The following is a 22,977-nucleotide window of genomic DNA, read 5'->3' as shown; positions in this document are numbered from 1 at the left end:
TCATCACTATTTTAACTTACAGATTACAAATGTTTTATCTGGAAAATCATTATTAAGTGTTGTCCATTTGCCTCATATTATGGTTAGATCTGTATGTAGACACTACTACATACAGATCTATTTTAAGTGTCTACTGTATGTAGACACTTAAATATTAAGCACTTTTATAATATTTATATTATAGTATTTTCACATCCTAACAGACTAGTAATATGTGGCAAAATTATTAAGCACAGAGCATAAAAGTTACAGCTCTTCCTCAAAAAGGAAGAGCTAAGAAAACCTATTCACTCATTTTGGCATAGGCAGCTTATTACTTACATGTTCTCAGTACTCTAAGTGCTCAGTCACTGGAATAGTACTCAAATTTGGCCTGAATCCTCAAAAAACCCAAAGCCCCAACCAAAAAAATTAACAAAACCAGGAGAGCTATCAGTGCTACGCACAAGTTAACAGATGCCGCTTTGCTTAGGAAAACAATTTAAAAGCAAGCTGCAGTGCTTAAATAAGCTGCTTCTGGTGTGTCACCTGCGGCAGCTGTCACTTATTCAGCAAGCAACCAATTAGTAAAGAAATCCCACCAAATATACCACCCCCCTTAAAGAACCCCAGCAAACCAACCCAACCAACCCACAAAACCAATTTTGGAATCACAAATTAAAAGCTTGGGAAATATTTTCAGAGTGTGACCCACATCTCCATAAAGTCTCTCCACATACTAAGTTTCCATATGGCCACACCATATCCCACCATTTTTATGCCGCTATTTATTACTTACACAAATAATGATTTAAATGTTGTCCGTCAAATGTATAGATTGCAGTCTATTGTCTCTTGTGATAGAAATCCAATAGTTTTTTGGGTTTTTTATTTCATTTCACCACTACTACCTCACTAAATCCTTCTTGCTACTGTGTCACAGGACTGTATTAACAAACTCTCTTTATCCTGAATTCTCAGAAGGTACAGAAAGCTACTGTACCTTTTCCTCATTATGTTCAGCAATTTGCCACTACATTTAAATTAATGGCAAACGACAATACAAACAACTTTCTTTCTTAACTATTTGAGTAAATACTGATGTTAAGACGGCAGTATTGACACAGTAACTTTCTTACAGCTCTCTGTTACTTCTACTTGGCATTTTCAATCTTAAAAGGTATTTTGTTTTAATTCTTAGTTCCTCCTCCGAATACAATTAAGCTTTATTTGCCAAAGACTTGATTTATTTAGATCTAATAGCGTGCTGCTTTCTGTTGAACCGAAACGGAGCAGTCAGGTGTACTATTCTGTTGCATCATTTTAATGCCAATTCTGGAATTCGACTTGCCTAAGAACTGTGTAACCGCGTGCAGAGTCAGCCCGGATGCAGCCGGAGTGAAATCGCTGTGGTGAAACAGCGCGTAGTATTCCTAAACCGCTGCAATGCCTCACAGAACGGTTTGGCTTTGGAAGGGGCCTCAAGGATGATGTCTTTAACCCACCCGCCCCGCCGTGGGCAGGGACACCTTCCCCGGAGCGGGCGGCTCAGCTGCGGGGAGTTGGGCACGGGGAGCAGGTGGCGGGTCACGCAGGCCGTGGTTCGGCCGGGGACATTCCCGCTGACCCCGCGGCCACGTCCCGGTGGGACGGGCGGAGGCACCGCGCGGCCACGGCGACACCGCGCGGCCGCGGGAGCGGGGCGGCGGCGCTCCCCGCGCTCCGGGAACGGGCATCTGCCGCGCACGGAGAACTGCCGGGCTGGGCGTGCAGCACTCCTGTTCCCACCTGCTCGCTTAAAAACAAACACACAAGGCTTCCCATCTTCTGATGCATGCTTGGACTTGGATTAGACATGGTCCCAGTTAAAAAATATATTTACAATTCCTCCCCTTGCTCACAAGTGGCCATATGTATAAGAGAGGGAGGAATGAAGGGTCGGGCACAGAGGTAATTCTCTTATAGCACACAGCAGGGTATTGTTTTTAAATCAGCAATAAACTAGAGCAAACACACGGGCCCCACAGTTGACTGGCACTTGGATGAAAGCACAGGAGCACTCCTGCAGGCACAAGTTCAGAAGATGAAAGTATATATTTAGAGGAAAGGATCATGTATCTTTCTGTTTTCAAAAAAAGGTTCCCAGGTTTCATAAGGCCCCCAAGCTCCTGGTCAAATAGCAGAAGTGAAAGTTTCTGTTTTAAGAAAGGGGGGGATAAAACTTCAACAGAAGCATTTCAGCAGTTTGCAGTGAGGGCTGGTTTTGAGACAGCACACAAAGTACTGATGGGCTCTGCAGTCTCTGACAAACAGCACAATGATGTTATCTACAAGGTACACTAGTTCCAGTATCAAAATACCTATGACAGAGGCTGGGGTTTCAGCCTGGACTTTCACCCACAGCCTTTACCTTGTTCTTTTCAAAGAGCTCTGATTGCTTCGGCTGCCTTTTGCTTTCATGGCTTGGTAGTGCTCAGCCTTCAGATGCAGGGGCTCTGCTGCTCCACAAGGCACACGAGGGCTCACCAGTAACTCTGAATTTACTAAAACTTCTGCTAGAAGGGAGAAGGCCACGAATGACTCATTTTCACATCCCTGTACACATTAATGCTTCCTTCAAGTTGGGTAACACCCAACACCCACTGCTTAAACAGCCATCTCTGCATGAATACAAAAACATTCTCAGAAGGGAACTGGTTACAGGCTTTATCACGTACAGTGATCACACTCGGAGCCCAAAAACTTTTGCACACAGGCACATATGCAAAAGGTAGCCAAAGTGGTCCCCTTGGGGAAAGGCATTGCACAGTGATATAGCCCTGCCCCAACTGCAGGGAGAGATCACCAGTTCCTGTTTCGGAGAAAGGATGGACAGCAACCAACAGCCCTCTCTGTCCACCTTTAACTTAGAGGTGCTTAGGCAGAAGTATCTCCTGTATTCTAGCAAAAAAAAAAAAAAAAACAACAACAACAACAGCAAAAAAAACCACAAAAAAAAAAAAAAAAAACCCCAAACCTAAACAAAAACCACCCAAGAATCCATTTTGAAAACGAGAAATGTATTTATGTAGGCTAAATCAGCATTCTTGAAGAAAAAACTTTTTTATCTACAGGAAAAAGAAGAGTGGTAATAACAAAGAGGAAAAATGATGGAATGAGAAGAGCCTTATTGCCATATCATATAGACAGCTTTCATGATAGATTTCTATTTTATATTTTGAATGTAGCTTTTGCCAAAGTCATATATCTTAAGCCACAAGTATGTTTTAAGATTAAAGAGGAGATGATCTGATGTTGTTGTTCAGTAGACAGACAGATACTGGACACAAGGTAATGTTAGCAGCAACCACCCCATTTATTCTCTATGTTTAACCAAAATATTTTTGTCAGTCATACTTTCCTTAGGATTGTTTCTGTATTGGACTGCTGTTGAAATCTTTAGATAGGTTAACAGTTTGATTGCAAATGATCTATTTCATTAGTTATTCTAAATAATATACTAAATGTTTTACAGAGATGTATGGGCCAATATTTAGTTCCAAAATCAGTAATTTGCTGGGACTAAGGTACTATGTTCAGTGTAAAATGGAGTCAGACTGGGCAAGAGGGCAGAGGGGAGCAGCCTGTGTATAGGAGGCAGGAAGGTCATTGGAAGTTGCTGAACCACGATCAAAGGAGTTGCATATTTCTATGTGTGCTGTGTGCAACACAAGCGTTCCTGCAGGGAGCAGTCAGAACTGTTTTACAGGGTAGTCCATGGGCTTCTTTTAAATCAACAGCATTTGTTGAGTTAAATGAAGGAAGGACTATGTTGTGGTTGTGACAAGGTCATAGAATGCACTTCCCTCTTCCTGAAGCCAAGTGATTTCATTTCTTGAAAACCAGAAAAAACCATGTTTTCTTTGGTAAAATATGTGATAGACAGTCCTACTAGCTGATGATTAGATTCATACCTCTGTGCTCTCACTCAAGGCTATTGCCACTGAGATCTGCAAACAAAGGTCTCACAGCCTGCTGAGCCAGCTCCTTTACAGCTCACCAGCTTCCCCCCACTTTCCATCATGGTTTCTCTGTTTCTATAGCCCAGGCACCAGTGTTGCTGGGTCTCCAGACTACTCAACAGTTGGTGGCCTTCTAAAAAAGTGGTCTTTGTCTCAGTCAGTCTGTAAAATTAAGGTATCAAGAAGCAGTCCCCAGAGGTGTCAAAGGATCTGCAACCTGCAATAAAAGTAAACCTGACGCTTAAGTCTTTGCAAGATAGATGAGTTATAGTACAGAGCTTTTTAGCTTTTTAAATGACCCTTCTAACGAGAAGCTGGAAGTGCAGCCTGAGTTTGAACCCCCTGTGGACTTTTATCAAAGGGTCTTTCTTTGATCAACCTGGTCCAAATTATCTGAAAAGCTTAACACCTATGATAAAGATCAGGGCTCTAAAGTCAAAAGGAGGGTTTCAATTGTTTCTTATTCCCAGGCAGCTTTCTGCCTTGTGTGTGGAGACACAGCAAACGAAAATCTACACTAACTACAGTGATTTTCCATGTCATCTTCCCCTGGCAAGTGCCTAGCTTGCCCTGCCAAGAGCCAATGGCCACAGCTCACCCAAGAGCCACCTGCAAGTACAGCATCATGAACCACTGGTTTTCAATCATTCTTTATCCTAAAGTAAACTCATTATTTATCCTTATCTGCAGGTGTCCTTCATTGTATGTAGGAGCGAAGTCCTCTGAGCATTACTGCTGTGCTGCTGTCCAATGGCAGACAGGAGAGGTGGGGAACAGCTCACCCAGCTCCTGCCAGGCTCAGTGCTGTGCTCCTGCTAAAGCCAACGTGTGCTTTTGTCCAAGAAGTAACTGTGTTTGTCCTCAATGTAACAGTCTGCACCACCAATTAAATAAAAGTAAAATTTATTTGGTATAGGACAGAAAAAAAAAGGAGAACAAAATCATGTACAAAATAAATGTTAAGCAAAAAAATTCACAGAACTAGATTAATATTTTATAAAAAGCTCAAACTTTAAGCATCTGATAGAAATGTTACTTTCTGCTCAACCTGTTTTATGTTTCCCTCTCTCTTGTGTGGCTTTGGAAGTCCAAATTTAGATGTCTTCCTCTGCATGCATTAGTTTACACTAAGGAATATTTATCACAGACAAACTGTATTTCAAAATGGCAACGTACATAAATGGTTACTCCCTTAAAACATGCAGTTTCCATTTTTGCTTCTTTAATCTGCATACCTACCTGCTGCATACTCACTGAGACCACACACAAGTGTCCTGCTTCTGCCTTATTATTAATTATTCCTAGTTATTCCAATACTCCCCTCTTTGCCAATGCTCCAGTTTAGATTTTAACTGAAGGGTCCAAACATATTCATCTTACAGGCTACAAGATCCCTGTTTTCTTCCAATGTACATGAAGAACCATTCCATGAATTTGAACTTAAAGTGCTTCTGCATATCTCAGGTGAGAGATTCTCCCAATTTTCTGGTGAATACTCTTTAAAAGATTAAAGCTCACACAATCTGTGTTACATGGAGTCAATGTACCGCTGTAACAGGTTTTTTGCACCCAGCTGTGAGACAAAGGTGTTCACACCACTGCAATGTGGAACTGCAAAAAGCACGTTTTATACAGTAATTTTTGATCTAGTACTGGTAACAACATTCAGTCAATTGGTTTTTATTTCCTTGAGCAATCTTCTCTTTTTCAGTGGAAGCGGCCAAGGGGCCCTCTCCTAGGTCTCTCAACATTTGACATTCTGCTTGAAATAACCTCATTTTGATCACTCAACTCCATTCTTTACCTCCAGGGCAAAAAGTACCCTTTCTATTTCCATACTTCTGTACAGAAGATCGTTGTGTTACAATACATGTGATACATGATAGCAGTTTAGCTCCTTTTCCTTTGCTCCAAGGCAGATCTACTTCTGCAAGTGTCATGCAAACAGTTGATGCTGCAAGGAGAAACTACCACCCAGTTTTTTAAGTGACAATATAAGGAACTTCTTTCACAGTGCTATCTTGCAGGAAAAAAAAACAAAAACCCAACCCTTATGATTCTTTTAGTGTTGGGAAATGCTGGCTTTTAAACAAGAACTTTGCGATGTCATTTATTTCATTTACAGAAATATACACTTCCTGAATCACAAACTGAGTTTCCTTTAACAACTCTGAACATTTATCACTGTGACTCTTCTCCCAATGGCTGGTGCAGAAAGTCATAACAAACATAACATGGGCTATTCTTCCAAAAATATAGAGGAGAAATTATTTTTACATGATACAAAAATTATTCTCATTTTATTTATGGAGTTGAATTAAACAAAAATGAACATCTGTGGCCATTGTCACACAGTGTGAGTCTCAGTGATAACGCAAGAAGATAGGTTGAGGTGTGAGGGTTTATAACACAATGCCAACAAAACAAACCTTATATGCAAGCAGTGAATTAAATTTAGTTCTGTAACCTATGCAATCACACTGAAGTCAGCTGGGCTGTGCAAACAGCAGTGTCAGACACTGGATTGGGACAGGTCTGAATTTTGAGAGCAATACCAGCAATTGATTGTGAAGCCACCCAGTGCTCACGTACACCTCACCTACACATTGATCCAGTGGCCTCTCCACACACTGAGCTCCACCTGGAGTCAGCAGATTGAGGACACAACAACAGCAGGGCTTGGCTCAAACACTGCAAAATGCTACTGTCGGCACTATTTAGTTAGGACCTGGAAGAGCAAAGTCTATTAATTCTTCTATTGACACATAGAAAAGTTGACTAAAAAAGACATAAGGCACCATTGATTCAACCTGTTTTGTATTATTCTTTTTAAACACTTCATAGTGAAATAAATACTTTAATATTGATCATATGTAAATAGCTACTGCTACATGAAGCAATATATTGAATGATAAAATGCTGCATTGTTCTGGAATATATCTAGGGACTTTTACAGCATAACATATAAATGGAAATGCTGTTATGTGAACAAAAATGCCCCTTTCTGCAGTATTAAGCTATTTTACATGTGTGCCAAACATCTATTCTGAAGAGGTTTCTAGAGTAAAAAAGAATTGCAAAAACCTAAGCAGTTCAGGATTCTTGGTTTGGTAACTGGGGGCCTTTTTTACATGGCACATTTTAAACTGAAACTGAAGCTGGTTTTCCAAGTCTTTGGTAGTGGTCCAGATTTCTGGTCAGAAAACCTTGCTGAAAAGATCAAATACAAGATACTTTGAATGATACAGAGAATTGGCAGAACACTGGGCAGCATTTTCATTGGCTTACCAAAGTAAAATAGTCATGTTGGAAGGAGGTAAGTTATAAAAAAGACTTCTGGAGGGTTGGTTTATTTTTTTGGCTGCATAGCTATTTGGATATTAACAAAGATTTGGCAGGTCAAGTTACTGAGAATACAATATTCTTAGATTCAAAATATTGTTCCTTAGAAAGGTATTAAGTGCTTCAGTCTTAAAATATGAATACAATAATTTATCCTTTAAGTTATTATTCTAAAAACCTTATTTGGACTTCTATTCACAAAATAATATCTCAAAGAGACAGGCACTTTAAGTGACATCCACAAAATACATATTCAGCATTGTGCCAGGTTTGATCCCAAGGTGCACCTGTCACATGGAGGTCCCACCAGTATCTGTTTAAGAAACTCTTACAGCCACGATCCTGCAACTGGATGTAGACACATCCCTGCGCCTGCGCATTTAATTGCAGGTTCAGGACCGTAAACAGTAACTTAAAATAGGTCACTAGATACAAAAATGTAAAAAACAGGTGCATTATCAAATGCTATCACAGCTAAGAAGATTTTGTAAACAAACACTGAAAAGACCAAATTAAATTTGATCTGGCCAAATCCAACTCTAGTCTCATCACCTTCAATGCGATGTCCAGGTTGCCAGACAGAAGGTGGATCTGCCCCTCCTCGCTGACAGACAGAGCAAAAAGCCCTATGATGCACAGATATTTCAGCAGGGTCCAGACTCTCTTTGGCTAAATTCCCTAGATTTTCAAGGACTGACCTCACTTTAGCCACAGAGTGTACTTAGGATCATGTCTCCCACACTAGAGAAACATTTTCCTAACCTACATGACTAGTTCCTATGTTTTATTTTGGGTTTTTTTTGAGCAACACCCTGTGAAGCACAGCTGCTGACACAGGCTTGATAGGGATCCCAAGAACACACTGAAGAAACTTATTGCTGATGAGACTGAGGGGACATTTTTCAGAGCTAAACTTCAGATGTCAAATTAACAAAGAGCTATCATTCACCAATATTTCAAATCCAAAATTATCATCTTCCTCTAATTTCCAAAGGCATTTTATACACACTTAGATCCACTTGTAAAATTCACTCATACAATGAGCTCTTTTCTCATACACAAAATTTAAAAGCCATTAAACATATTAACTTGCCACAATGTTAGAATACTTCATTCTTTTTTCTATCAATGTAAGCCTTGCAGCTCTCTGTAGAGACTCCTTTCAGTAAAGTTTGAAAGGACAGGCTTCATGGCCCACTCAGAAGACCAAATCTTTCCATTTCCCTTGAACTAGTGCAGACAGCAAATTTTGGATGCTCCCACTTCAATGTACAAACGCCAGACCCTCCTCACAACATCAAAGGGCTTTCACTGAGGAACATTTTTGACCTTGGCTGCTCTACCATAATGGAAGTCAAACACAAGCTCTCTGAGACTTATGACCTAAGTGCCAAGAAGCTTTTTAAGTCAAACCCCATCATTTAGTTGTACCAAAGAAACAACTGGAAAGCAGTCTGTGGAGCACTGGCATTAGTGATGCTTTACAGGAGGAGCCTGCAACTACAGTAACTGCTGTATTGCACTCAGACTGCTTTCTGAGGACTCTTTGCATGCAGTATCATCAAGCAGAGGGCATCACAGGAATCCAGGGCATGGATGACATGATGTGGATTGGTCCACATAAGCGTAGGAGAGAATTAGGTCACAGAACACATAACACTTTTAAAAAATAGGAAAGAGGGTTAAAAAAATATATATATTTATGCTGGTTAATTCTTCACTTGTGCTTTTCTTTGGAAGATTCTCTGCAGATAAAAACAAGGCCAGAGACACTCCATCCTTGAGGCAGGATGTGCTGTGAATTGTTTAAGATTTGCTTGACTAAGCTGAAGTGAAAAAGTTAAAGATGAACTCTTGGTCACCATGTAGTAGGCTTGTGGCTTGCAGAAGCAGATAGGCTGAGTTAGGCATGCAAAGAAGGATCCAGGGGACTCTTGGCTACACTTTTTAACCAGCAACTGTTTTTTTAAACCTCAAACACTTTATCATTAAAATAATACAGCTACTGTAGCCAAAGGGAATGGAACAGCTCTGTTCAAGCTCTATCAAATTCAAAGCCAGGCCTCCCACGGCGCTCTCCAGGGGATGGGGTTGGACATCGTAAGCATGATACACGTATGTTCTGTAGGGTCCACAAAATGCCTGCAGTTTAAGCGAATAAAATTCATAGCTTTGAGCAACTATAGTCCATAAGCCACACCTATTACTCCTGTAATAGAGAATGAAGTTTGTTCCAGCTGACAAGCCAAAAGTGGAAATCAATCAAGACAGACAACTTTCCAGTCATGTGGACAGGAGAGCTGACCCGAAGGAACTTGAGAACAGATGTCACCCACAGATGAGCAAGAACCCATTTCACCTTGGTATAGGCGGGAGCGGGGGGGCACCTCTTTCTTTTCGCACAGACCCACCTAAAAGAGAAAGAAGGGTTTTTTGTGTTACTCCTCCTGGAATACTCCTTCTTTTGAAGGGGGAGTTTACATCCATGCAATTAATTCAGTAACTGGTGAAGATCTACTAATTTTCATGCCTGGCCATTAAAAAAAAAACAGACAACTTTGTAGTTTCTGGTTAGTTCATTAAACAACATCAGAACTTCAAACACTGTAGAATAACGTTTTTAACTAATGCTATCCCTAATGCCTGGAAAGCACATGTATTTCGGTCCACTGTTGCCTTCTCAGAGCAGACTGATAGTTCTTATTTGCTTTACTAATTTACGTGAATACACAGCTTCTCAGTGCTACTTGCAATACACACAAATCTCAACAAAAAGTGGCAAGCTCTAAACACAGTAAAATTTCCAAGCTCTTAATATTTTTCCCTATATCAAGATTTTCATAGCAAACCCATAAAAGGAAACATAAAAATATGCATATGTTACTTTGCTTTCTTTTGTGGAAATACAAATGGGATGAAAGCTAACAGGGCAAAGTGACCAGTCAGTACTTTGCTTTCTTTTATGGAAATACAAATGGGATGAAAGCTAACAGGGCAAAGTGACCAGTCAGAGACTAAAAGGAATCTCTGCTTCAACCCAAAACTTCATCATCTGGAAACAGGAGAGAAATATCTGAGTATACAGATGATTACAGGACAACTATGAGCCACCAATGTCACTGACTGCGAAAGAAGAAATTGATCCTTGGGTGTATCAGGCAAAATAACATTAAAGAAGAAAGAAAACATTGATGCTGCTGTAGAAGACATGTTTGAAACCTTAGCTGGAATAGCATGTAACACTGATTGGAAAAGACAAAAACTAAACAGCAGTGTACACTGAAGCAGCTCTGATGATCAGAAAACATGGCTCAGAAGCAGAGTGTAGTACATCCAGATTCAATCAGCCCAGCAAAACAAAAACTGAGTGGAGGATATGACTGCTATCTTAAAAAAACATGAGGAGTTTAACACACAAGAAGAGAGGAAAACTAAACTCAAGGATGATGCTGGCACAAAAATAAATGAGTTGTGCACGAATTCAGATGGGAAATGAGGAGAAAATCTGGAGGGGCTTTGTGGTTCTGGCTGCCTAGATCAGAAGGGCTGACCACAATGGCAGACCTGGTCACACAGAGTACATGTTTCAACTTCAAAAACAAACAATTCCCCATTCAAAAAGTTTCAGATGGCTTGTACCTGTGAACCTCCATTTAGCTTTTCCTCTGTGGTGAGGAAGGATGACCAAACTGTTAAGTCTGAGAAATCTGGAAACCTCAGCATCCAAACTCTTTCCCATCCAAACTCTTCCCCATGCACATTGGTTTTAGGACAACACAGTGAAATTCTAACTTACCTCTACTGTCATTTCTTGCTAGTTTACTGGGATAACTTCTGTTCATGGGTACATATGGCTCTGGAGGTGGCAAATCAGATACTGGATGAAAAGAAAATCTGCTTTCCCATTCATCTGAAAAAAAAATCCCATGCAATTTACTCATTAGTTTTCTGACATAGCTTAGGAAAGTAAGTTGACATTGACATCATGTTTAATGCATGTTTTATATTGCAAAATGCTTACAGTATTGTATGAACATATACTCAGAATGCTGAGTATTGAACCAGCATTCTCTTTAGGAAGTCAGGGAAGATGATGCTTTAGGTTAATTTGAGAATGAAAATTTTTATCAACTTTAACTGATCATTTTGCCAATTTAATGCAAAATCACAGATCATGAAAACAGCCATAATTACACACACAGACACATACATATATATGTGCTACCAGAACTGCCTAGTTTCTCCTACTTCAGAACAGTTTTTTGTTCCTGGTATAGAATTGACCAATATTCATGTGTCATTGAAATACTGAGCTCAAAAGCATCATTTAAAGCATACTCCTATAAGCACTGTTTTTTCTCTCTTAATATTTATACTGGAAGAAGAAAAATAACCATTATGCTAAAATTTATGACAGAGAATCCTGTATATAACTAGTGTCAAAAATGGAAAAATACACCACTTGAAGCTATAGCTCTTTAGACTACAGGGGCCCTTTTGCTGTACTTACTGAGTCTACAGAATTCTAAGAAAAGCAAGCTGACCAGTTTCTTCATTGAAATAACAGGAAATGTTCCAAGAGCTCTGCATCTGATTTTGAAAGCCTAAGGAAGCAAGTGTGGGCTAATTGATTTAATTTAAATTTTGTCATTTCTTCACTTGCTTCCTTCAGAACTTTCCAACCATAACTTTCTTGTGATAATGCTGTATTTTACTGCATAATGTAATAAACAGCTAAGAAAATTCTAGCAGGCACTTGTGCATGCGGTTATTTGCTGGATCCAGTTTTTCTATGTTTACTCCCAGTGGTTGCAATCAGAAACTAGTGTGTAAAGGAGCTGCATGTTCTGAACCCTGCAAATGACTTGTGTAGGAAGAAATATGCCTGTGCTCCTTCTGCCTTACCTGATGTGTGAAAATGTTTCAAAATCATGAGTTATAGTTTCATTTTCTGTTTGCTTTTTTCTAACCTTATAAATGTCAGTAATACCAATTTTGGCCTCCCGTAATTAGCTGAAGGATTTATCTGTTCTATGCAAATAGAAAACAATTAAAAAGAAAAGCATGACGAATCTTTAAAACACAGCAATCTTGGACCTCATCTTTTTAATAAACCCTAACAGAAATAGATACTTGACATTTTCAGCAATGTTCTGATAATCTCTTCCCTCATCTGTTTTTCAGCTTTCAGCTTTTGAGTCATCTAACTTGTTCCAACTTTCAAAGTGTCAGTGTAGCAGTGGTTTGAATTCATATTAGAATTGAAACAATTCCGTTCCTTTTTTCGGGGTATTTTTCAAAGGGTTATTTTGGAGACTGTATTGATGAGTTTGCAATTCTGCTCTATGTATGGAGCTAGCATACAACTACTAGTCCCTATTACTAGTTCAAGTAGTTCTTACTTGCTGGGTTAATTGAGACCCAAGTGACAGCTCTGTTGTTCAGAAATCAAAGGTTGGCGCTAGAAATAAAGTCTCTATCCCAAACCTTTTCTGAGGTATTAGGCCCAAAAGCCACTCCACCTTCTCTATGGAGGGCAAACAGCTGTGAGGATGGCTCACCATCACCTGGATCCTGGAAGCCGTTCCTGACAGCTGCTGAAGGAGGCGGCGGTGGCGGCGGCGCTGCCGAGCCCGGCCGGTCGGGGGGAAGTGGAGGTCGTGGTCCACCTCCTCTCTGGCTGTCCAGCCCTGCCCGGGAAGGCAGCTGGGGAGTACTGGGCAAAGCCCTCGAAGTGCTTCCATTCCTGCTTATGGGAGGAGGTGGTGGGAGCGGGCCTAGAGCAAGGCAAGAAGCAAGCACACAAATGTTGTTAACACCAGGGGCTACTCTGCCAATGGAAAGCCACTGCTGGCATCCCAAGGCCTCCCGCTAACAAAAACGGCTGTTTTAGGACCCTAGGCCCAAGGGATAATGTCCCTCAGCACCCACTTCCCTGCTCTCCAGGGCTCTCTAGGGATTTGGTGCTGATTTGGAGAGTACAGCTCAGAGGAGCAGGACGTATCTAAACATAAATACACTGCAGTGTCCATGTTCCCATTCCCCTCAGCTACAGAAGCCTCTGTAGAGGTCCTGGTCCTTAAAGCCACTTTTAAACCACTCTAAATTAACAGTGGCCACCACAAGCAGAAGTCACAGCTGGTATTCAGGGTGCTGTGGAGGTCTGAACAGTAACACATTTCCTTTCCATGTACCATTGCAAGGCAAGAGGATGTGCAGCAGAAGACAATCTACTACCTTCAGAGGGTCGTTTTCCATAGGGGTGGTCCCCTCTGGGTGTCACAGCCAGGCCCTGTGGTGGCACACAGGAGAGCTGCAGGAGTGGCTGCATTAAGCAGCAGCGCATCAGCTCACTCATTTATAAACAAATGAGCTGCATGACAGGTTTTTCAGTAGTTGGAGCATATCCATCTCGCTGTAAACTGGAAACAGACCTCCCACAGACTGGCATTTCCAGTGTTTGTGTATCTGTAACTGGCACAGACGTGACAGGTCAAATATGAAGGCACAGCCTACATATTACAGAGCGAGGGCTGTCCTGAGGGCAGGGGAAGAGTGCTTCGACAAGAGAAGTGTATAAAGAGAGAAAATCTGCTTCTTCTGTCAGAGAGAGAAGTGCCCATGGTTAGGACACAAGAAGGTGAAGCAGAGGGTGTGGAGAGTTACGCATGTTCCAAAGTCTTGGTACCTCTGTTTGGCGTAATTGGGCAACTGACAATTATGTTAATTTTCAATAAATGCTTCCCTGTCTTGATGAAATCTATCTACAGACATGCACTTTGAAAAAGAGAACAGTAGATATTGTGTCTCCAGCAACAAACATTGAAACGTTTCAAGAAACATGGTGTACGTCGTGTATTTTTGCTCCCCTTCTTGTTTTACAAATTACTAAAGATTGCCTTCAGGGAATGGTTTCACAGAATGAGAAGCATTCAGCAACGTTCAGGCTAGTTCTGCTTGCTCTCTCTAAACGTAGCTAAACTCCATTGTCTATACTGAACTGCTGCAGAATAGGTGTATTTATGTTTACAATATATTGCTAAAACTTCCTTCTACTAACTGAGCCAGATTTGAGCCAGAAGAAAGTTAGTGCAGGTTTACTAAAACCATCTGCCTCAGAAAAGGGTCAAATAGGAAAGCACTTGGCAGAAGCCAAGGCCATCACAAAACAAACTCTTGGAAGTGACTGGATAATTGCAGACACTCTGTTACTTTGATCCATCCCCCCTGTCAATTGTAATGGGATTTCTCTGATTTATTTACCGCAGGCTGCACTAGCATTGTGCCATCCTCTGGGCTGGCAACCAGCTCAACATAGCACAGTTTCAGGGCCACTATTTTCTGTAGCTGCACAGCTGCTGTAGGTGTTGGAGATCCAGACTGGTTCAAGGAGCTGGAAAGCAACAGAGCTGTCTGCGGGTGCTCCCATGACATTAATTTCTATTGTCTAGGACTGGGCAGGTCAAAGATGATTTCTGAGTTTATTCAAAGGATGAAATGAAAAGCAACTCCATGGACTTTCCTAGCAGTATCTTCTGTGCAATGCTTTTCTCCACCTGATGTTACAGGGCTCGATTGTGCCTAAATTCTCTCATCTCCAAAGGGACAAGTGTCAGGTATCAGAGAGTTGAGTTATGATAAGCAATCCTTAAAAGTTACAAACAGTAGTTGTCACAGAGGACAAAGTATATTATGAAATTGCTTAAAGGAGACAATTCTACTTTTAGTCTAATTTGATATCTACATATGGTAAGTTACAACACTTAGTCACGCTGTAACAAGTGCTATTACATTTAACAACTGTTGGCTAGGTCTTTTATTAAAGCTATTTGTATTTGACTGTGTGTGTGTCTCCAAACACGTAGGAGGTCAGGTTCCACAAACCTCCACTCGTGAGAACGCAACCATTAACTCACGCTGGTTGACTCAGGAAGTCAGATGCTGTCACTTTACCAGAAGCTTCTTTGCATCAAAGAACATAATGGGGAAATCCGTTTGCAACCCTGTTCAATTGCAGTGACTATAATGAAAGTTACTAAGATCGATAAAAGTACATGTGATCACACTGGTGATGTACTTCGACTTGCCTTAAGCCACCATGATGCCCATAAACCCTCGCTTCTACCCGCAGAATCCCTAGTGCCTGACAGGGATGTCATCCCGGGATGCGTCTGCTGAGCATGTGAAGCTAGCGAGGGCATGGCCAAAGCGCCCTCGGCCCGGTGCCACCTGTCCCCGCCAAAGCGCCCCCTCCCCGTGCCACCTGTCCCGCTGCCTACCTGAGCGGCCGGGCGGGTCTCTGACGGGCGGCGGCGGCCTCTCGCCGGGCGGCGGGGGCAGCGGTCCGGAGCGGCCTCCGCCGGGCGCCGGGCACGACCCCAGCGAGACGTTCCTCTGCGGCAGCCGCGGCATCTCGTCGCCGCCGGCGGGGGCGGGCGGGACCGGGGGCGGCCCCGGCCTGCCGGGGGGCAGCGGGGGCGCCGGGGCGCCGAGGGCGGGCCGGGGGGCGGCGGGCACGGGCGGTTTGCCGTTCTGCGGCGGCGGCAGAGACGCCTCCCGGGCGACGGGCGGCCGATGCCCGGCGGGGGGCGGCGGCGGGGGCGGCGGCTTGTCCTCGGCCGGCCGGCCCGGGGTGGGCGGCAGGGGCGGGCGGCCCGAGAAGGGGAGCGCCCCGCCGGGGCCCGGCTGGCGGAAAGGCGCGGCCGAGCCCGCGGCCCGGCTGCCCGGGAAGGGCGGGGGCGAGGGCCCCAAGCTGGGCTGCCGGCTCAGCCCCGGCACCGGCGGCGACCCCCGGTTGTGCAGGCTGGAGGCGACGGGCCGGGGCGTGCTGGGCACCGGCGGCGGCGCGGCCTCGGGCTTCGAGCCGGCGTCGGGCCTGGGCGGCGGCACGCGGCTCCTCTGCGGGTCCGGGGCGGCGCCGCGCGGCCCCGAGGGCGGCCCCGGGAAGCGCGGCGGGCCGCTCGCCGGGGAGAAGGGCTTGGCGGCGGCGGAGCGGCCTCCGGGCGGCAGGACGGGCGGCCGGCCTCCCCCGGCGTCTGCGGACACAGGAGAGGGTGCATCAGCACCGTCGCACCGGGGCTGCGGTTCCGAACGGGCTCCGCGAGCGGCCGGGGCACAGCCCGGCACGGAGCGTCCCTGCCTTGCGGCTCAGCCCCAGCCGCGGTACCATCGGGGAAACCGCTCCAGAGTACCGGGTGACATCCTGGTACTGCTTATAAGGTACGAGTTAAGTGGCCGCAAAGTAACTCAAGTGATGCAGCCATCATACAGCAAGCAATAAACAGGTAGGGAAGAAATGGTGAAGAACAAGTACTGACTACCATTAACCTGGGGGCAAAGAATTTTTTAAATTTAGCCTTTAAATTACATTTAGCAACAAAAGTTCAGCAAAAGGCTCTTGTCAGTCCTTTCTAGTAGCTGTAACCTAAAGATATAGTTCTGCACATCAGGAAGAAAAGCAGCTGGCCCTGCACTTCACAAGTACTGTTCTGCAATGCCAGGAACTTTTGTATTAATACAAGTTCCCAAAAATAGACTGTGACACAATAGAAAATACCAGCTCTGAGAGACTGTTTTGTACACATTTGCTGAAAAGTTATGTTAGGCTATAAAATAGGTAATATTCGTAACACTTGACAACCCCCATTGCCTAGTCCTTCTTCAGCAAGTATGGAATCCTGTGTCCTTAAACTTAAAAAACTCAGTGGCCCCAGATGTCCTTAGTTTAAAGGGGAATGAGGCTTGGGGCAGCTGTTTGGCCAGCCAGAGGCACACTCCAGACAAGCCTCCATCTGCAGTGTGTGTACCAGCCAGCTGGGATGCCTCATGCGCTCCCTAAGCAGCACATCATGCTGTTGGGGAGCTGACACAAGTCAGTTTTTCCGTTTGGAAAGTAGATCATTTTTCCTGGTGCACAAGAAAGAATTAGCCTGGATCCTCCTCCGTTATCCTCTGGTCCTGCACACCTAACAACTAAGGCAGGATGTAATCTGCCTGACTGTACTTTGCAGGTAGCCATTCGACACTACGAAGATCTTTAGTTTACATCAATAATGAGGAGGATGGGTGGAAAGGGAGTCTGGCTTCTCCCTCATAAAACCTAATAGTAAGAATAAAACAAGATTCAAACTGAAAATTACATTCCCTAAGAGCCTATGATATTTGATGGCTTTCTCAATCCCAGCAGGTAATTTAGTGGTGTGTTATGAAGGTTTTACGCAACGTCATTTTTTTCTCACTGGAAATTCAAGGTCTTTCTTACCAGCATCTCGATTTGCAGTACATCTGAGCTTTGGCATTCCTGCTTGAAAAAGACCTCCAAGGCCAGGTGGTCCACCACCACCAAAGCTGCCACCACTGCTACCACCAAAACCCCCGCTGCTGCCACTGCCAGCTCCTCCAAAGCCACCGCCGCCACCTCTGCCAGATCCTTTGGGTTCTGTTGGGAAAAAAGATCCCCCATATAAGTGAACCAAGACTGATGCTGCAAAGTCACCTCTTTCATTAGAGTAATACTGGCAGCTGGGGAAAAATGGATGAACTTTCAAGACACACAAGGTTTGGACCATCACAGCTACCATCATCACCACCACCACTGCACCATGGAGGAGCTGGTGCAGTAACCATAATAACCATGGCCTCTGTGTTTTATTAAGCCATCACTTTAGTCTGCTCTAGACCAGAGAGCAGAGCAGATTGCTGCAGAGGATTTGGAACTGAGCATGGATGGGACCTTTGAGAATATAATGTTGTCTTTGTTAGCACCTTAGTTGCTTCTTCCTGTTTCTTTGTAGTTTTGCTCTCTCATCCTTCCCCTCCACTTCTCCATAAGCACAGACAGGGCAATCTCATGGGAAAAAGGGAAGGAAGGAGGACGGCAGAAGGTCCTTCCCCTTGAAGGTGTCTCTGGGGATCACTGCTGGGAGTGCACAGAATTCTCTCATTACTGATGATATTGTAACATATCTACTTATTTAAAGAAAGCCTAGTAGGAAAGGAGATGCCATTTCTGTAGGTTCAGAAGTGCAGTGACAGGATCATTAGTTGTTAATGCTTCGAATAGGCAGGAATTACTTTTTCAGCCTTCCTTTTCTCTCCCATTTCTCTGTAATGTCAATATTTCTGCTGTGACAACTGAGTTGCCAAAAGTAAAATGAAAGTGTTTCCCAACTACAATACAGAGAAGAGCCTTATTCAGAGCATCACTGCAAAATCAGCAGGTGCACAGGCTGGGATATCTGTGGAGATCAGCTCTCAGATGCTGGGCACACAGGGTAAGAGCAATTGCTTAATTTCTTGGAATCTTAATTTCCACAACTTTGGCTGGGTAAAAATTTAACTGACTTCAATGTAATTAAAACTTGTGGATGAAAAGCACTTCTAAAAATTTCCCCAAGAAAAAAGGAAGAGTGTATCCATGGGGGAATGTTTCACATTATCCTTCTCTTTCTTAAGCATGTCAGCCCAGTTCAGCTCTGACTCAGATAGGGTGTGAACCTCTGGAGAAATGCTGCTACCATGGTTTAGTCTTTCATCATGATTTGTTAATTCATGTAAATAAGATAATAGGCTGCATAATTTTTATCTTACTGTTTACCCCCTCCTTTAATCCCCTCCTGCTCATTAATATAGCTAGAACATGTAACTTGACATTCATGGATAATCTTTAAAAACTGTAGCTGGCTGATTGCAGGACTGTATCTAGTTTTTCTATATTATTTTTATTTGGTCACACTCCTCTGGGCATTTCCTTCTTTCGCCATCATGTTGCTATCACAGTCCAGCCTTTAATTGCATGGCCAAGCCTAGACTGAGGTGTAACACATTTGTCAATCAGTCAGTAGAAGTGTCTTTTCCCCTTAAGTAATGAATGCTATTCCTCTGTCAGCTCAGGCCTGTGTTCCTCACTCTTCTGTTTCTGTTCTGCCTTCCCAATACTTTTGCTATATGGGCCTCTCCAGTCTCCTCCTGGCACCAAGATACCCAGATACGCTGTGACACACAGCACAGCTGGATAGAGACCTTATTTCCATTCAGGTAAGTAGTCACTGCCTTGTGCAGTACTGCTGGGCTGGCTGAGCAGCAAGGCTCAGCCAAAAAGATAACACCCCTGAGTCACTCCAAGAGTGCAAAAACTGCATGCAGCAGTGACACACAGGTAGAGCTGTGGCTTCTGGCTGTGGTTTTGCTCTCAGTGGTACTGGAGCCAATGGTGTCATGCCAGGCATGCATTTATTCTTATACTGTTTATGCAAAAGTAGAGTCTGAAATTCCACTTTATTCTCTGTTCTCTCCTCAGTCCTTACGGGGGTTTTGTTAGCCTGATCTGCTGCAGGGCCTCAGCAGAACTCCTGATAGGGCTTGCATAGTTTTCTGATACAAGCAAACAGGAAAGCAAACCACTTTATGAGAATTAGCAAACAAATTAGCATTCACATTTCATAAGCAGTACTTGATTTCTCAGCTGACTGTTCATTCATGATGAATAGAATTTATTTTTATGCATGCCAATTTCTGGCATTTTCTTTTATCTACTCTCATAGCAATCCATCTGATGATATATAAAATAATTTTCTGCTTTCAGATCTGTAGAACCATTCATGCCTACAGAAATTCCAACATCTAGAAATCATACTTACTGTCTAGAATTGGAGCACTTCTGTCATTAGTAACAGTCTTCTTGAGCTTTTTTCCTTTGGTAATATCAGATAATAGAGCATTTCGCCCCGCTTGTTCTGACCTGCTTAGGGTTGGCTTTTCAGTATTTGCCTGCAAAACAAAAGTTAAAATGAGGAGGCAAAATAACCTCCAACTTCTAGATACAAAGTTCTGCTCAAATACAGTAGTTACCTGAGACTTCAGTGTCTGTTTCAACAGCATTGGAGTGGGTGGGTAGCATGCCACGTCTAGTTTTGTGAATGATATTACAGGTAGCTGGCCTTGTTACTGACTCAGAGTCCCCAACACTACTGCTATTGTAACCCACATTATTCATTAGAAACAGAACACTTTTATGTGAATTCACCTTTTTTGAACTCATGATTTAGAATCTATGATTTCCTAAAGCCAAGACATATCTGTGGCAAAATGCCATTTTGGAGACTGAACAAGAACAGACTACACACATAACTTGATTATAGAAGAAGGTAGGAACATTCTTGAAAGGAACATTCTTGAAAGTTGTAGTGAAATACAATTTCTAGATAAATAAGAGCAAAGATGGACCTTTGTCTACTATTTTAGCTTAGATAGAAATACTTAAAAATGGCAACTGCTACTTCAATAATATTGACCTCTTCATATAGACCAAATAAAACCTTTGGACGTACAAGGTTTGTCTCAATGGTCCTCTCTTTTCACTTTATGTTTTGGTGACACGTTTTTTCAAGGAAGAACAAAAATACTTCGAACAATACACTTACATGCACATATACATGCACATATATATGGCTCTTTCTTCTAGGAAACGGTTCCTGAAACATTTTCTAATTTATCAGATCAGTATTATGAAGATTTTCTGAAAGGGAAGAGCTGTCATGGAGGGAACAAGCAGAATCTGTATCTTGCTCTTGGCGGAAAATGATGGAAAGACTCTTGAGAGACAGCCCATTCTGTGTAATCAGCTAGGGTTTTGCTCTGAAAATATCCAGGTATTTCAAAACGGCATTTCAAGAAGCCTCCTCCTTCTTGTCAGTGAGGTGACTGACTGTTGAGAGGGCAAGCACAGCACAAGCTCTGTTCAGTTTAAGTCAGGTCCAATGTAGTTTCACCCACCATGTTGTGCCAGCAGTGGATCCTGTGCACTGGTACCACAGGCTGGCTGAGGGAGCTATGCTAGCTGAGAGCTATCCTTACCAAATTTAAACAATACGATTATTTTTTTCCAGCTCAAGTCACAGAAGTACTGGAGGGGAACAAGGGAGAAGGTGGGACAACACGTTTGGAGAAAGGCAAGGGGATAGCAAGACTTCAAATCTCCTTAGACCAGCTGTTGTCTCTCCACCAGACCAGTCACCAGTGTGGGAGGAATAAAAGCATGGAGAGTTAGAGTGGATGGTGACATCCACATGAGAACTGGAGGGCAATGGAAGTGATAGTCCTCGTAGGATCAGTGATCAACCATAAGCAATATGTTGGAGAGCTTTCCCCAAATATCACAGATACCCTCATCCACACCTCAGTATCTTTGGATATCCTATGACAAGCAGCAGCAGAGAACAATGCATATATTTACCTCCTGTAAAACTTACCAAGGCCAGTGTTGGTGGTGGAGGTGGAGCTGGAGGGGGAGGCACAGGCATGGTGGAAGGCTGAGCTCTGTCTGCTCTTGCTAAGAAACCTGCACAGGAAAACACAAACACACAAAGTCCAGAGATCAATACATCTCAATAAATAAATTTCTACTCAGCTAAGAAACATCCTTGCAGCTAACAGGTTATCTTCTAAATTTTTGAAGTGTAAATAATTGGTAAAAAGGCACTTTATATTTAATTGTATGGAAACCAGCTGCATCTTTAAACAGGGGCTCCCTACATGATCCCCACTGCCATACAAACTCATCCAGTTTTGAACATTTACACAGTCCATGCATTGCTGTGGAGTGCACAAAACACAGTAATCAAACTGAACTCTGTTAAATCCAACAATCTTGTTCCCATGGAAGTGCTTCACAATAGCCCCATAGCTTTACCATCAGCCCTTACTTCAAGAAGGATCATACTTTAAGATCATACTCAGAAAGAGATACGGACTTGTTAAATCCCTTTAGTTGCTAAAGCCTACACTGTTATGAGTAGAGTGGAACAGCAGAGCTCTGGGACAGACTCATGCTTCCTCCTCCCTGCTTGCTCTAAAGATCCCAAGCTCCATCATCATGTCTGAATGCACCTTCCTCCTCCTCAGAAGGAGCACACACAGGCATGTTCTGGATATTCTCCCTGAGGAGGAAGAACAAGCAGGCAGCCTGGCCTCTCAGCGGCAGGCCGCTGCAGACAGAAAAACCTGATGCTAAAACTCAGCCTTTCCCAAGCTTCCCTGCCAGAGACCAGGCTCCCATTTTTCCCCAGCCCAAGCTGAACTTTGAGCCTCGGGCAATCCTAGGAGGGTCACACCTGAGATACAGAGATTTATTGCAACAAAATTATGGAACAATGACCAAAAAAAAAAAAAAAAAGGCCCAAGTGTTAAGGACTATATTTTCAAGTCACAAGGGCTTTTTGTGGCATTTTGGCACACAGCTTGCTGTAACTGTGCCTGTGAGAGGCTTTGGAGCATTTCTAATAGTGCTGTGGCATTTTAGCATGTACTTCACTCTCTTATTTAAGCTTTCACCCATGCTGGCCAGTCACCTGAGCCACCTTTAGTAACAATGATTTGCCACCTCTTATATGATGTTTGCATAAGACAGGTAAACACAGTGGGAATAGGAACAAGGGTAATTCTCCAGACAACCCCAGGCTGATGGCTGAAGTCCCTAGGGCAGTTATTTACATGAATACACAGCTCTTACTTTTTAAAGTAATTTAATTGTTTTAGATGAAACCAAGGGGAAGTGTAATAGCAGTATCTGTCAAATCAACATCATGCCAGTTGAAACAAACAGCTAAAATGAACATTAGGAAAACGTGCTGAATGAAACAAAATGGCATTTGGAGTG

The 22,977-nt window shown here is 43.1% G+C and overlaps 2 protein-coding genes across 5 annotated transcripts in view; both read right to left on the bottom strand.

The window, feature by feature from the left end:
* GPR155 (G protein-coupled receptor 155) overlaps window positions 1-420 on the bottom strand; it is a 34,590-nt gene extending 34,170 nt beyond the window's left edge. Inside the window, exon 1 of the mRNA XM_066322784.1 lies at window positions 322-420. The gene's annotated coding sequence lies outside the window, so the exon portion shown is untranslated. The remainder of the gene's footprint in view (window positions 1-321) is intronic.
* Window positions 421-4,866: 4,446 nt separating this feature from the next.
* WIPF1 (WAS/WASL interacting protein family member 1) overlaps window positions 4,867-22,977 on the bottom strand; it is a 54,693-nt gene continuing 36,582 nt past the window's right edge. For 3 of the 4 annotated variants that reach the window (XM_066322779.1, XM_066322778.1, XM_066322780.1), the window contains 7 exons: window positions 21,572-21,660; window positions 19,961-20,090; window positions 17,584-17,760; window positions 15,602-16,357; window positions 12,884-13,099; window positions 11,119-11,232; window positions 4,867-9,733 (listed from right to left, as the gene is read on the bottom strand). In XM_066322779.1, coding sequence (XP_066178876.1) covers window positions 9,678-9,733; window positions 11,119-11,232; window positions 12,884-13,099; window positions 15,602-16,357; window positions 17,584-17,760; window positions 19,961-20,090; window positions 21,572-21,622 — 1,500 coding nt within the window. In that variant the 5' untranslated portion in view covers window positions 21,623-21,660 and the 3' untranslated portion in view covers window positions 4,867-9,677. The remainder of the gene's footprint in view (window positions 9,734-11,118; window positions 11,233-12,883; window positions 13,100-15,601; window positions 16,358-17,583; window positions 17,761-19,960; window positions 20,091-21,571; window positions 21,661-22,977) is intronic. The other variant, XM_066322781.1, reaches the window with a different exon arrangement.

This window comes from Sylvia atricapilla, chromosome 7, assembly GCF_009819655.1.
Source record: "Sylvia atricapilla isolate bSylAtr1 chromosome 7, bSylAtr1.pri, whole genome shotgun sequence".
In the NCBI taxonomy this organism is placed as follows: domain Eukaryota; kingdom Metazoa; phylum Chordata; class Aves; order Passeriformes; family Sylviidae; genus Sylvia; species Sylvia atricapilla.
This window is presented reverse-complemented; position numbering and strand designations above follow the sequence as displayed.